General features: G+C 39.5%; 1 protein-coding gene across 1 annotated transcript; it reads right to left on the minus strand.

Annotated features, from left to right (window-relative positions):
• Window positions 1-1580: 1580 nt before the first annotated feature.
• dusp7 (dual specificity phosphatase 7) lies at window positions 1581-14420 on the minus strand. The gene is made up of 3 exons (XM_008408518.2): window positions 13011-14420; window positions 9731-10159; window positions 1581-6133 (listed from the first exon to the last, which is right to left on the minus strand). Exons 1-3 carry the CDS (start codon window positions 13417-13419, stop codon window positions 5817-5819), a joined length of 1155 nt encoding a protein of 384 aa, XP_008406740.1. The 5' UTR covers window positions 13420-14420; the 3' UTR covers window positions 1581-5816.
• Between the last annotated feature and the right edge of the window lie 1094 nt (window positions 14421-15514).

The following is a 15514-nucleotide window of genomic DNA, read 5'->3' on the forward strand; positions in this document are numbered from 1 at the left end:
TAAGTGGTTCTAACTAATGCTTCACACACTCCTCATCGTCAGAGAACGCTGAGGTTCACCTGAGAAAAATTGCTCAATTTGGGAGACATTTTCAGAAAGAAATGTGTTGGCAGATTGTAAACGGGGAGTGACCGTCACAAAGTGGTTAGAGGGAAAAATTGAATGAGATTGAAGCGAGTCGTTATAAACCCGACTCATCAGTTTTGTCACTACTGTGAAAAGATGTGGAAGAAAACCCAAAACATTTGACTGAAGTTTTATAGATTAAAAGGCAATTCTACCTCACAAAGGAAATGTATGCAACTATCTTGATAAAAACAAATAATCTGAAACATAATTTTAGTTATTGTCCTGGCCTGTTGCAAAGAAAATCACTTTGGTCACCATAAACATCAGAATTGTATTTTCTGACACACAAAAAGAGCATGTGGTGTTTTATACAGTGCTTGTTAATATTTGGTTTTAACTGTACGCACTCCCAGTTGTCTACAACCTTTAAAGTAAATTGTCCCCACAAATCTCTAAAGGTGCTCTCAGGTGATTAGAGCCAATAATTTTCATATTAAAGCCCTTTAAGCTCAATGGGTTTTGACATGCGGTCTTTTTGTGTAGAGGTTGGATAATTACACTCTTTAAATCGACTACATACCAAACTGAGTTGCATCTGAAGTGTTTTGCAATTATCCACGACTAGATTACCTTGTAGAGCGGGAAGTCCATCGTAAATCATGCATCTTTCTTTGTCAGCCAGCCTGAAATCTGTATACGAGCCGTCAGATTTATTGTTCCTATGAAAATAGTGTCACAGGAAACCGCACTGGAACTATTTCAGATTGCGTGATGCTGTTAAGCGTGTGGGAAACCCTCACATCGTGCTACCAGCAGGCCCCGATCCTTCAGCTTTCAGTGTCGTTTCTGTTCAAACAGGGCTGGGTTTTAATTTCCTTTATATCACCTCCGCTGTCAGTGTAATATCCGCTCTCATTTACTATGAATTAAACGGCTCACTTGGTTGTGCAACAGCTGAAATCTTTGCCAAGGCGAAGCCGAGCAATTGTAGTGGGAAGAAGAAGCGAGAGGGCATCGCTGGAAGAGACGAGGAGGGAAGAGCGGAGGTATTTATAGTCAGCTCATCTCACAACGGCGTCTTTGGAAGCTCTTTTTCCTCTCCTCACTGCCTCACTGCCATCATTTACTGTTCACATACACCAGGGGTGTCAAACTAGTTTTCATTTTGGGCCATATCAAGATCATGAATGTCCTTAAATGGTCATTTGTGCCCAAATGCATTGATAAAACTCATGAACACACTGCTAAGATATGAATAAATAGCTCTCTCTGCCTTTGATGAATACCTTTTAAAATTAAATTACACTGAATTTCTTTTCATATTGATCTAATTGTCAGCATGCAGACAAAACTACTTTGATTTGATTGGTAAGATAACATTTAAGCTCATAATTGTTATCTTAAAGTCTCTTTCTATGTGTTCTTCTAGTGTTTGGAAGGCCACATAAAAACTTATGAGTGATTAAATATTTTAACATAAACCTGGTGGTCAGAAATAACAGGAACACGCGTTAAAGAAAAAAATATTTCAAGATTTATTTGCTGTATAAACATGTCTTGAGTTGCTTCCATACACTGTACAATACGTAGGGTCAATCATTTTTCTCTCAGTAGACAGAAAGGTGACACTGCCCTGGTTAACATGCCCGTCCTTTTTATACAGAGACAGATTGCATCTTTTTTTTTAATCATTATTTAAAAAAACAAAAACAAAAAACGCTTACAGCACAAAATAAAACAGCTATTCAACGTGACTTTTAAGCTGTAACACGATGCAAGATGCATTGTCAAAAAAGAAAACAAAAAAAAAAACAATATCCCTGAAGAATTCCTCACTGAGGTAACATTTATCAAATCATTCACGCCTCCTTTCATTTTGTTTTATCGTGGCACCGCCTCCTCCCTTCTCCTCTATCTGCTCTCGTTTTTTTTTTTTTTTTACACAACCTTCCTCTCTCAAGCGCATGTACTGTAGCTACAAGTTTAAGGACACAGAAACGTCCGTTCCCGTGATCTGGGAAATTTACAAACAGAGAAAATGACTCAATTTCTCTTTTGATGTTAGAAAGACACAAACACACACACACACACACGCAAACACACAAAAACACCACCCAGAAGAAAGCAGCTCGAAATAAACCGTGTACTCTTTAAATAGAAAAGCTTGAAATGTTCCTGTCCTCGGGTGAAAATGATCGAGTTCTCGCTGCTCACTGTTTTATTGTAAATGGGATACGAATCCAAACAAGGAACCTCGATCGTATTGTTTTCATAATGTGAGATCAACTTTGCATATAAATTCAAAATGTATACATATACTGAGATTATACAGTATATTCATATTGAAAGGCCACAGGAATAGCATAGAGCACGTTATATCAAAATATGAGGAAAAAGAAAAAACATTTGTAATTATTTAAGCCGGGTGTTGAGACAAATACTGGCATGCTGAAGCACAGCTCTGGCTGTGTAAAGCTTTGGGTGTGCGTACGTGTGTGTGTGTGTTTGCAATGGCCTCTGATGTTGGACACATTTGCACCAGGTGAAACGGTGCTTCAGTCCAGAAGCTCATGACCCCGCTGGATCCTGAACAGTTACACAGAGCAGATATCGTACAAAAGGAGAGGAATCTAAAAACGTTGAGGTCTTAGATGTACAAAATCCTGCAAAACAAGGTGTTCTGATATATTGCAGAGTAACAAAGAGGACCTCATGTGACCCGTTACGGTAAGAAGGCAGCGTGCCTCTCTACTCTTACCGTATTCCTATTTTTTTTTTTTTTAAAACAGAGAAATGTTTATTAATAAGTGTGATTACAAGAGTGTTGAACAGTCAGCGTTAGAAAGGTTATATAAGGCCAGCTTTAAACCAACGAGGAGATCCAAACGCTGCTTCCCACAGAGACCCGGAGCTTTGTTTCTGTTTAGACCCCGTCCACATCTGCTCTTTGACAATCAGTTACCGATAGACGCTGGGCTTCGTGGAGAAATGTTCCTGATCTACGAGAAAATCACTTTGGATTTAGACATCATGTACTTTGTTTTATTGAAAATTCACTTTAAATCGTCAGCTAAATCAAAAGAGATGCACCAATTGGTCCGGCCAGAGTTGAAGAGGGTACATTTCCCTTTGAATGGCTCTGCTCAGCAATTTGAAACCTCATTTTTGGTAGAGATTCATTTTCCGCTAAGGAATATTAAAGCCCAGATGAAAGAAAGGAAAGAGTAAAGAAAAAACGGAGGAATTATGCCCAGTAGACTACCGTTTTTGTTTTTTAAATGCGTCCACATAATACGACCTGTTATCATTTTCTAAATGCTGCATTATTCAGCTGCAAGCTTTGAAGTTACAAGAAAGCTCAAATGGAAATGTCAATAGTCATGTGGTTTTACAAGACTACAAATTAATCAGGAAAAATCATTTAATTTTGTGTTTTTACAATCTACTTTCAGTATCTTATTTGGTATAAAAATGTTTGCATTTTGTGAAACCGGGTGGTGGCAGAATCATGCTGTGGGAATGATGATGTTGATGAACTGAAAAGCTGGTTACAGTTTATATGAGAAGCTGGATGTTCTTTTTAATCTCATAATTCCTGAAAGGAGAAATAATATCTTCATTGGTCATAATTGGCACTAAAGTTTGATCTTATAGAAATCAGAAAAGCTTGATCAGCGCATCTCCAGAAGTAAAGGAAGTACCAGTCAACCAAACGTTTCCCGTCTACTTTTAGCTTTTTAAAATCTGACGACTGTCTTGTTTTAGCTCTGATTATTTGGCTTCCAGCTCTGCGTGCGATTAAAAACGACTCCATGATTACACACAGACTATTTTTTTCCCCTTGGTCAAATAAACCTAGCTGTGTGGCATTTTGGTAGATTAAAAGCCAGAGCAGAAATAGCTGCTTTATTTCATTTCTTTTGGTCTAAATCTCAAGATAAGACGATTAAAACCTTAAGCTGAGTGGCATGGTGTACGCTAAGATGTTATCCTGCGCCCAAATTGACTCAAAGAATGAAGGAAATAATTTGCAAGCAAAGGAGCAGAATAGAGCCATTTGTTGGGAATTTTTCTTAATTCTCAGTTGTTGTTTTTTTTTTTTACTTTAGCACTTCCTCTAAGCGCAGCAGATGTGCATGTTGTCCCAGAAAGCCATTTATACTTTGAAAGCAAAAAGTCCTCCCACGTTTTACATCAACATCCAACCCTTGGTTACAAAGACTGTTAGAGAGCACACAGCACCACAACATGCTCAGGTATACAAAATAAGATCCATTTGTTTAATACCTGTAATATATAAATTCCCTTTTCACTATTAATATATCTCTCTGGTGATACAGCCAATGCTTAAAACTATCTTTAATCAAATGGGTGATCCTTACTAAGAGCTTTCTCCTTTGCTGCCCCTTGATGCAGTTGAAGGGACAGTCAGTGCGGTCGGTCTCTGAGGCCGGTCCCAGTCCACAACACAAACACCAGATCACGCCCCCGCCGTCCCTCTTCCTGGTGTCCTTTTTGGCAAAAGCGAGACCGATCAGATAAGGTGCCCAAAAAAAGTTGCTCTGAACCGTTAATCGCTTCCTTCTTTTGCTCTCAGGGAAGTTTCCACAAAAAGAAAAACACGAGAGTCTGAGCGGGCAGAGACCAGTTTTGGCAAAACAAGCTTGTGATGGAATAACGGAAATAAGTTCAAAAGAGTTTGGTTTCTCACTGAGACGACTGAGCTGGTGGACACAACCCCGCGGCTCCTCGTCGGCAGCCGAGCCAGCAGTGGTGTGGGGAGGCAAGGAGGGCAAAGCCAACTTCCAACCTTCGCCCAGACCCCGACCTCGGTCCGGGACTCCGGGTCCCCGTTCCCTCCCCACAGCACCGTGCAGCTGTCCGGACTCGTCGCAGCCTGGGACTGGCCTCTCCTCTGTCTGCTCTTCCTCCTTCTCTGAATGTCTCTTTATCAAGTGCCAGCACGTCTACGTCGGCTACACCACTGTGCAAACTGCATTGTGTCACTAAAAATTCAAAAAACGAGTCGGGAAAAAAACAAAAACTCCAACAACTCTTCCCTTTCTTTAGTTTTACAATCTCTTAAGCCGTTTTCAGATTGAATCACTTTGTTTTTGGACAAAGATAAAGAGTATATCATTATATAAACATACAGATCTGTGCGTAAATGTACATAAAAATATACAAAAAATGCATATAGACATATTGAATTTGTTAAGGACTTCTCATACATGTTCTGCTATGTACGTTTACATACAGTACAAACTTACATACTTTTTTTAAGTGTGTGTGTGTGTGTGTGTGTGTGTGTGTTAATTCCTTGGTTTAAAAAAAAAAAACACTCTACATTTAGTAGAGCAAGTAAATCCCAGATTCTCCACAAGACGCCAACAAGCTCAGCATGACAGCGGCAATGCCGTCGTCTCTGGATCCTCCATGTTCCTTTCTTTGTATTAAGCTGTCAGTTCTGCTGCGGTCGTTCAGTCAACTTAGTCGAGCCTTGACAGCTCAGGTGTGAACCCACAGTCCACTGCTCTGGGTTAAAGAAACTCCTGTCACATCTTCTTAAACTTGGCTTCAGTGACCCCTCCGGTCGCTCTAGAGCAGCTCTGTGGCCAGGCTCTCGGAGCAGGAGGCGAAAACTTTCAATAAAACCGGCTGCTTTCCTCCCACTGCAGCCGCTCGTTACCTCTCCTACCTCTTGGAAAAAAAGAGAGGGGTGTTCGGAACAGTCTCAAGTCATACTCTCAAGTGGACTCCAGTGTGTCCAGCTGAAACACGTTGTGATTGGTCGGGGTGGTGAAGAAGAGCTGGTCGTGCTGCGGGGAGGTGGCGCGGTTGTCGCAGGGGCTGTTGAGACCCAGCGTCCGCTCAAAGTCCAGGAGCTGGCCCATGAAGTTGAAGTTGGGGGAAATGTTGGACTTTTTCCGCTTGACAAAGTCATAGGCGTCGTTGAGAGACAGGTTGAGCTTCTGCATCAGATAGGCCACGGTGACGGTGACCGAACGGCTGATCCCGGCCAGGCAGTGGACCAGGATGCCGCACTTTTTGGAACGAGCCTCGTCTGGAGCGGGCGAGGGAATAAAGGAGAAGAGAAAGAAATTATAAGGTTACCTTGAAACTCAGGATTTACTTTGATACATTAAAATGCAAACAGTTAGGGCGGGAACGATGAATCAAATTAATCGTGATTAATCAAAAATCAAAATAATCATCCACTAATTTTGTGATCAATTAGCTGTTAACTGGAGTATACTGACTCAAATGACATATTGAGAGAAGTAAAAAAAAAAGTACAAATAATATAAACACTTGAAAAAGTTTTAGCTTCACTCGGTTCAAATTCTGCAAACAAAAATTTCCTACTAAGCACTTTTTGATATCCAATCAATCAATCAATCAATCAATCAATCAATCAATCAATCAATCAATCAATCAATCAATCAATCAATCAATCAATCAATCAATCAATCAATCAANCAATCAATCAATCAATCAATCAATCAATCAATCAATCAATCAATCAATCAATCAATCAATCAATCAATCAATCAATCAATCAATCAATCAATCAACAGATTAGGCCTACACTGTATTGACAATGAGTCCAGCAGAAAGGGCTGAACTTTTTCACATGTTGATTTTAGAAGCATTTTCTTTTTCTGTAGAACTGACAAATGATCAAGTGCACAAGTATAGAATGCTGTTTTTGCATTTTAGGAAATTAAGATGTTTATTAAACACTTATTTGCATATTTTAATGGGTTTTTTTTTTTACATTGTATAAGAAGGCTTAAGTGTTTAAAATATTTGTAGAATCTGCTTTCAGGAAGCTAATCATGTCTCGATTGTGACATTAATCATTTCTATAAGTTTGGGTGATTACTTAATAATCTGGAGGTAGCTCTAAAATGAGCTAAAATAAACCAAAATGTTAATTTATCAATCAATAATGGCAAATTTTTATGAATATAAACAAAATGATGATCACATGATGATCAGATGATCAAATATAAACAAAATGATTATTTATTTTGGCTATCCTTTAAATGACTTTTTGACTTTAAAATGATTATCTCATGACTTTAAAACGTTTACCAGCATTCATTAGATTAAATAAATTTAGCCCCAGACTGACTTTGTAGTGTTTTTCTGTTCGCAGTTTGTGGATTTTTGGTAAATATTTAGTTTTGGGGTAAATGTACGACTGTCACGTCTCGTTATTAGAAACGTCTTTGTTACGATGCATCAGAGGAAACACTGAGAACAAAAATGTATGTCATTTTTAAAATTTGCATAATAATGATCATTTAGACGTTACGTCTAAATGATACGGCTCACAACTGGTTTTCTCAATGACAGCGTAGAACAAGAGTTCCCCTCCAGCTCTCGGTCTGAAGCAAACTGTGAATAAAAAAAGCGTCCTGCATTATTAAGCTGCTGCACCCATCCACCTATCAGTTTCGAGCCCTTGCACTCGCATCCAGAGGCCATTAGAGCGAGAGTTAAGTGCTTCTTTCCTTCCTTTCTTTCAGCCTCTTCTCGCTCTCTCTGACTGCTTCCCTTGTTGGAGGATTGAGGTCAGTTGGCTCGCGAACTCAGGCAGCCGCGCTGATGCCAAATTAAATTTATATGTGATGTATGCTCACATTCCACGACGCAAAAAAAAAAAAAAGGCAGGGAGATGGGTGTAAAAATCGTCGTCAGGAGAATTTATCCAAGCTCCAGACGGCTCAGAAGTGGAATAAATAACCAGTGGTTAATCTCCTGGAACTGATCTGAGAGCTGAGCTGCATTACTGCTGCTTTAGAGCCACAACATCGCCGAAATCCTCCGTTTATCAAGATGCTTAACTACCAGAAAAACAAACTCCTTTCCCTTCCTACGTCGTTGCATAAACATCCAGCAACATGTTTTAGTTATTCAAGGAATTTTCAACTTTCCGGCAGCAGATTGCTGACACATCCTTAATTACCCTACTACAACCAGGAGGATCTGATGTAATCTCTGCACATCACAGCTGACCGGACGGCTCCATCGAACATCAGCATGACCCAAATCTGCCACGACCTCCTGGTCTGGCGTATGTCACACTTACTCCCACCTAAGGAGATTTATTAGTTTAAAAACCCCTGGCCTGCAGAGGGGATTCATTCATTCCCAGAGAATAAAGTCAGAAAGAATGAAGGGAAATGCAGAAAACCGAACCAGATGAGCGGAAAAGTCGCGATTATGACTCTGTTCTCAAAGAACCACTGTTTTATTTATGACCTCATGGATGACAAAGCTTTTCTTGGAAAGCAATTTAATAACAAAAACAACAATGCTTTCCCCCCCCCCCCCCCCTACACTCACCACAACTCATAAAGAATATATCTAGGTAAAAAAGATACATTTATTATTTAAAAGTAATCCAAAAACTTACTGGAGATTATTAAGCCTGAAGCACAAAAAGGAAAAGTTGTGCTTCTTGAAGATGTTCTATTGCAAAATTCAGTAATTTCTTGAATTTCCAGAGTTTGCTGCTAATTTACAAAAGTTAGGCTTTAAATTCAGAACATGTGAAAAACATTAAACGTATGGAGGGCTGGATAGATGGGCAGACAGGGATAGATAAATGGATGACCAGACAGATGGATAGGTATGAATAAACAGATTAAAGAAACCAGGAACAAAATGTGGAAATAAAAAGACTCATCCATGCTCTGTTGGTTTTTGTCCCATGCTTATCCTGAAATAAGCTAAACAAATAAGTATGATCGATTGATATAAATGCAAAAAGATTAGAGCAACTTTCTGTCCTTTTAAATTATGACTCTTCAAAATTTTATTCCATTTAATGCGGTCCAAATGAAGTGAGATATGATGCAGTAAAACACTTGTCTTTGCAGCTGCCTTTAGATGGTGCATCACTAAACTTTGACTTTTTGGATTTGATTGTTGAAGATTTTCAGACGCACTTTATACAAAATACCACAAGGAGAGTCAAGCACAACAAAGTGCATTTCTGTGGTCTATAATTAATCAATAAGTGGTTGGTATTAATCCGCAGATGTGTAAATTTATATCCTTTAACAGTTTACTAAACGACCACAAAGAAGATTCCTCAGCTGAGAGTGTTAAATTCAGAATCCATGGTAGCTACATTTTTCCTCTATTTACGTTTTTCAGAGAGAAACATTTAAACTTGTGGTTATGTGGATTAATTTTGGGCAACAAAGATGAATGCATTCTTAAAAAATATAGCATTAACCACATTTTTCTTGGAATAAGTAAATAAATATTAAATTGAGAGTATTTGTTTGTTCTGCAGCAAGACAAAAATGAGCATCTAAAAAAGATATGACCTTTTGTTTTCAAAGTCCCCTGAAAGTGGCATGATGTAACGTTAGAGCTGGAGAGAAATAAAGATAAGGTGCCTGGATTTATTCCTCTCTGAGCTCACACTCTGACGTAGTTCAGCCCTGCAGATCAGAACTGCTCACTAAATCAGACACAGTCAAACCAAAACAGGCTGAAAAACAAACTCACAGCTTGTCTTCGTTCTTAAGTTTTGAGTTGGTAGTGTCAGTTTTAACTATTTTAAGTACAAAAATTGAAATTTCTCTGGTCAATTTTAACTCAACCTTTCTATATTTTTGGACACTCCGCCTCCACTTACCAATAAATGAAATGGCCTCGGGGAAAAACTGCGAGAGGTTCTGGCTCCAGTGATCGGAGATGGGGATCTGTTTGTACTTGAAGTCTCCCTCGTGCTCGAACATGTTGGGCAGGTTGGGCGTGACGTTCAGGATGTACTTGATGTTGTATTTGCTGAGCACATCCAGGTTCGCAGAGTCTTTGGCACAGCCCAGGTAAAGGTACGGCAGGATCTGGACGGGGAAGGCGGGCTGGTTGTTGGGGAGCGGGCTGCCCTCCGACTCCGTGGCGCTGCTCGGCTCCCGGTCGGACTCTCCGTCCGAGCAGTCGGAGCTGATGCGGAGTCCGCCCAGGCCCAGGACTGAGGTCGGCGGGGAGCTGCTGGGGCACGAGCAGTCCAGATTGGTCTCACAATGTTCTGGATACTCGGACTGGAATTTGTTGAATCCTCCTGATGATGATTTAAAAAAAAAAAGTACAATAAATGTCATTCAACGTCATTTTAAAAATGAATATTTGATCTACTGTCAAAGGCAGCCTAATCATTCTGTTCGTCACATCTGCTTGAAGAGGAAAATAAAATTTATCAGCCCAGATTTTTAATTTCCTTCTGCTGTTGCATCCGTTTTAATGATCACTGTGTTTATTTTAAAAACTATGGAGGCAACTCCAAGTCCTCAAGAAATCTCTGACCTCTTTGTCTATAAAAACCTCTGACCTTATTGGCCTTCGCATCCTCTAAATATATCCATTTTAACTGGATCTGTTCCAACCTGCTGTTGTTAAATCAAGGCTAAAGCTCAGATGAATCTCAGCCAAATAAAGATAAAAAAATGCAGCAGCCCTTCATTTAAATGACCATTTTCTCTAACTTCACACTCCTTGTTTTGTTAGATCTACCATTCATGTTTGGGACTTCCTATAAAAACTAATGAAATAGTTTTATTATAGAAATATTATGGGTGATAAGTTTCATTTTATGATTTTAATTATTGAAATTAAATACATTTATTGAAATGCTGGTGCTTTGCGTACCCTTTATCCTCATTTTCTTTTATATCCATCTTTATACCTTGTTTTTTCCTTTGATTGCATTTTTTGCTGTCATTTTTGCTTTCACATTGTGAAAGCTGAAAATTAAATAAATGCTAATTATTTTAACCTGGATGATGAGACATTTTTTTTGTTGATTTTCTGTCAGATCTCATAAAATCTTGGCATTTTATGCACCACAAATGCATTTGTGGTGAATTTTATTATCTATATGCTCATTAAATTATGAGACGACACAACACTAAAGTTAGCTTCTGATTTAGAAGTGTGTGTGTGTGTGGGGGGGGGGGACGACATTAAGCTCTATCAGATTCAAAATCTGTAACACAACCCAATAAATCAGACCTTGATTAATCAACACTAACCACTGCTTCTTTCAATGTAGTCTGCCATGTTTAATATGAAAACTGTTGTTTGTAAAAATTTTAAATTATTGATGTTTGTTTTATTTGGAGCCAGTTAAAAAAACACCAGTCCAGTGTTCGGCCTCAGGACCAAAGCGCAGTGAATCTGCTGTTTTCTTTGTCTCAGTCGCTCAGAATAATTAGACTGATGCACCAATCAATTGGCCAGAGATCAGAATAAACCAGTTTCCCTACACTCAGTTATAAGCTGATTTAAATATTTATTTTTTTTATTTTTATTTTTTTTACATTTTCTTAAGATCTTATTTTCAGGATAATCAACTCCCACCAGATAAACTACCAGCATTGTACTTTGAAGAGTAATTCGTTTTGAGAGTTTTTACAACTACCAAGTGACATGCAATGTTTTATCTAAATTATATAATAAAAAGAAAATTAATTTCTCAAAATGGGAAATGGCAGATCAGACCTGAAAGACAAGGTCATGAGAAAGATAAACGACTTCATTCAAGTGTGGGTCGGTGTACAAAGTACTGTATTATCTTTAAAACTTTTAGAAGAAATGAAAAGAGAAAGATTTTTCCATAATAAATGCATTTGTTTTTATTCCTGGATAAGGATAAAAGCAAATCCAATACTTTTATGGGCTGAAAGAATAATATAAAATGTCTGCCAGTCTTTATAAAACGGAGAACATCCAAGGAAAAATGTTTACCATTCTGAGCTTCTTACCCCTGCAATGATGAAGTTAGTTTTTGATGTGGGACCTGACGGTATTGGGTAATAGTGGAGCTAAAACACTTAGAAACCTATCAGATTTAAGCTGGATTCATTCATACTAAGCACAGATTATTTAAAGGACATTTGGTGTGTTAGAAATAGAGAAAAATCCCGGAAAAGCATGTATTCTTTGACAAACATTCAGGTTGTAATACATGATATCATTTAAATATAAACTTATATTTCGTCACATTCATCCAACCAGCCACAGGGAAAGAAACTTCCATATTTTTCAAGTTTGTGTAGCAAATCATAGGTCATAATATGGGTGTGCAGGTGAATCCCGAATCAAATATCTTGCCATTCTTGACAGCGCAGGTGTGTTTCTCGATCTCCTTTTAAGCAGCAGTCTGTCCTTTCGCAGTGTTCAGGCAGATAAAGGGTGACAACATGTCATTTTCCAGAACATAAGCATGAAAACAGGGCGGCCAGACGCGCTCCATTGAGAAAAGCTGAGCCCTGCGGAGAATCAGGACAGCCAGGCTCGGCAGCAACACTTCACAGCTCAGTGGACTTTTTGTGAATGGCAGCCAAGCTTGTGACTCCCCGTCAAACACATCCACTTATCCACGGCTCACATACACTCAGGTCCACTCTGTTACACCCGTCGGGTTTAAAAGCTGCATTTTCTTTAATGCAGAGCTGAGGGAATCTCTCTAAAGAGCGAGTCTGCGTCCTGGTTCCTCTCTCCATTCATGAAAAAAAAAAAAAAAAAAAAAGGTTGCCTTTTCCTGAAGGAGCACAACATGGCGGGGCTATTTCTACAAAAAACACACGGTGTTTATACGCAAACAGGCATTCATGAGGAGTTTAGTTTTTGAACAAACTCTAGTTTTTGTATTTCTAGAGGAACAAAAGGCGCGAGGGAGATCAAAGTTTGAAGGCAGTTCAAGTTGAAGGCTCAGCTTTGTTACACTGAATTTAATAACCAAGAGAAGAAGCCGTAAAGTCAAGACTCATTGCTAGTTAATTACAGATTTAGTTTGCGGATAAACGCCTAATAAATGTTATATGATTGCTCAGAAACCAGTTGGTACCATGTGTGTTTAAAGTGACAAGTTATCCCCTCAAATCGGACAGAATAAACGTAAATAAACCTCTTACCCTCCAGATAGAAAGCCTTGCAGCCGTCGTCCCGCAGCTTCTGCAGCAGCAGCCCCATCACGGAGCTCCCCAGCCCGGACTCGTGTCGCTCCGACGTCGCCTCGTCATACAGGAGAACCACGTCCGTCTTGCACCGCTTGACGAATTTCTCCTTGTCCTCGTTGTTGGGGATGATGGAGCGGATGGGGAGGTTGCCCTTCTTCAGCCTCCGCAGCATGAGGCCCGGGATGGCCAGGTTGATGGCAGACTCGATGTGCGACGACTCGTACAGCTCATGGGGTCTGCAGTCCAGCAGCAGCAGCGCGCCGGCCCCGGACTCCAGCTCGTCCTGCAGCCACTCCACGCTCTTACTCGACATCATCATCACAGTCACGATCACTGAGCCTCTGCACAGATGATCCGTTTTCATCGGGGAAACGGTAGCCCACCTGTCCACTTACGGGACATTATGGCGACACAACAGAATTGGCGGAAAACGAGCGAAAAATAAACAAACAAAAAAAAAAAAAAAAAAAAAAAGAGAGAGAAAATCACGGCGTTAAACTTCGCTCCACCTCCAGTACCACCACCACCACCGCCGCCGCCGCCGCTCCAGGTCCAGCTCCAGCTCCAGCGGGCGCTGCGCACCAAACGCGCACTTCCTCACGCATCCAACACGCACACCGCGATGCCGCTCTGCTTGGAGCAGGGAACTTGAACATGCAGAGCTCTCTTTCGCTCCCTCGCTCGGTCCGACTGAAGTGGATGTCAGTCCAGTCCATCGACGTCCATTCAGCGAGTCCACTCCAGCCCCCCACCCCCGGGGCGTCCGTCCGCAGAGTAACGAGCGGGACCGCAGATGTCCACTTAGCGCATTCACATGTGAGCTAAAGCTGAGCTGCTGAGGCTAAAGCCCAGGTTCAGTGTTAATATTTGACATGCCTGCCCACAGAGCGCCTCTGGTTTGTCATTTCCTCTGTATGCATTAAAGAAGAAGCTCTGCGGACTTGTCACTGAGAAGAGGGAGGAGCTGAGAAATTTAAAGGTGCAGGGATTCAAGCGACTTTAATCACCCAGCATCCATTCATAGTCTTAAATCTGAATAACACACTCAGAAATTATAATCCGATTCATGCTTCTGATCATCCTAAATCAAATAGATGCGCTAATATTAGGGTTTTAAATGAGCAGAATCCTGGATAAGAGGACTGAAAAGTTAGTCATGACATTTTACTAAAATAAGTCTACTTCCACTATTACCCAACTCACTTGTAGAGTTGGTCATGTTTCAGCTAAACATTTCAACATATTTTTTATCGCAATCTTTTGCAATCGTCCAACACAGCGACAGACTGCTGCACTGCAGGTCCCACATCCTTGTAAATTACAACTGCTGTAATTGTTAATCTTGTTTATTATATTTTAATTCAACAGTGGAAAAACTCTTCATGTGAACTTTTATATCTGAAAGTCCAGTTTTGCTGCTAATTAAGCTTCAATAAAACATGTCGTTGGCCTCAAATTTAAATTTATGTTTGCTTATTTTTAACTGTACAATAACTGAGATAGTTCTATACCTGTAATGTTTTGTGTTTAGATTGACAAATTTAAAAACCTTGATCTGGATATACCTACAACAATAAAGWGTTTAATTTTCTTCTTCAATCWCAGAGAGAAACTAAACTACGCGCCTTGTGAAAATGTGCTTCCTAAAGCACAATTACCAGTTTTTCTTTGGTATTCTGGACGCTCTCACTCAGGCCACCCACTGCATACACCTCCACATGTTACCCTCTTAAATAAATTACTGGAAGCATTTCTCACTGAGAGACAGCTTTTATTCTCTACAATCACAGAACAAAACACATAATCAAATGATGGTTTTCTGCTCTTTTTGAGCTGTACCTTCAGATTCTGTGTGATTTACCTTACGATCGGGAAAACTAGTTCTATACGTCTCAGCAGGTGGACTTAAAATGATTTTGATCCTTTTCCAGATTCAGATTTTTAGATTTTCAATCAATTTCTGATGGTTAGATACAGACATTTATATTATATTGTCTGTAAATGTTAGCTTAAGGTCTTTATATACAATGTCTTTTTTTTTAAATTATCAAATTGATTTAAAAAGCCTAACTTTTTAAACCAATTTGAGATATCAGGCTGACTGATATATTGTTTGCATCAAATTAAGTAAAGGCATGGGGAGTTTCTAAAGTCCAAGCTTGAATGTATCATCCTAAATACTGACGAGGGCTGAAATRGAAACAAAAGGAAAAATCAATACAGGTCCAATGTTTGAAGGGTCATGGCTGAACAAGCTACATGAAAAAGGTCCTGCAGTAAATGAACTTCGAACTTTTCYTTAAAAAAATTATTTCAATGTGTCTCCAGCAAACAATTAACATCCYAGACAGTRACTAAAACAATAAAGGTTTAACATTATTGAATGACAAGGAAATGGTGACTTTAGCTTTGATTTTCCATCTAATCTTCTAATCAAACAAAAACAAGTTTAATCCATG

The sequence above is a fragment of the Poecilia reticulata genome, linkage group LG5 (genome assembly GCF_000633615.1).
Source record: "Poecilia reticulata strain Guanapo linkage group LG5, Guppy_female_1.0+MT, whole genome shotgun sequence".
Taxonomy (NCBI): domain Eukaryota; kingdom Metazoa; phylum Chordata; class Actinopteri; order Cyprinodontiformes; family Poeciliidae; genus Poecilia; species Poecilia reticulata.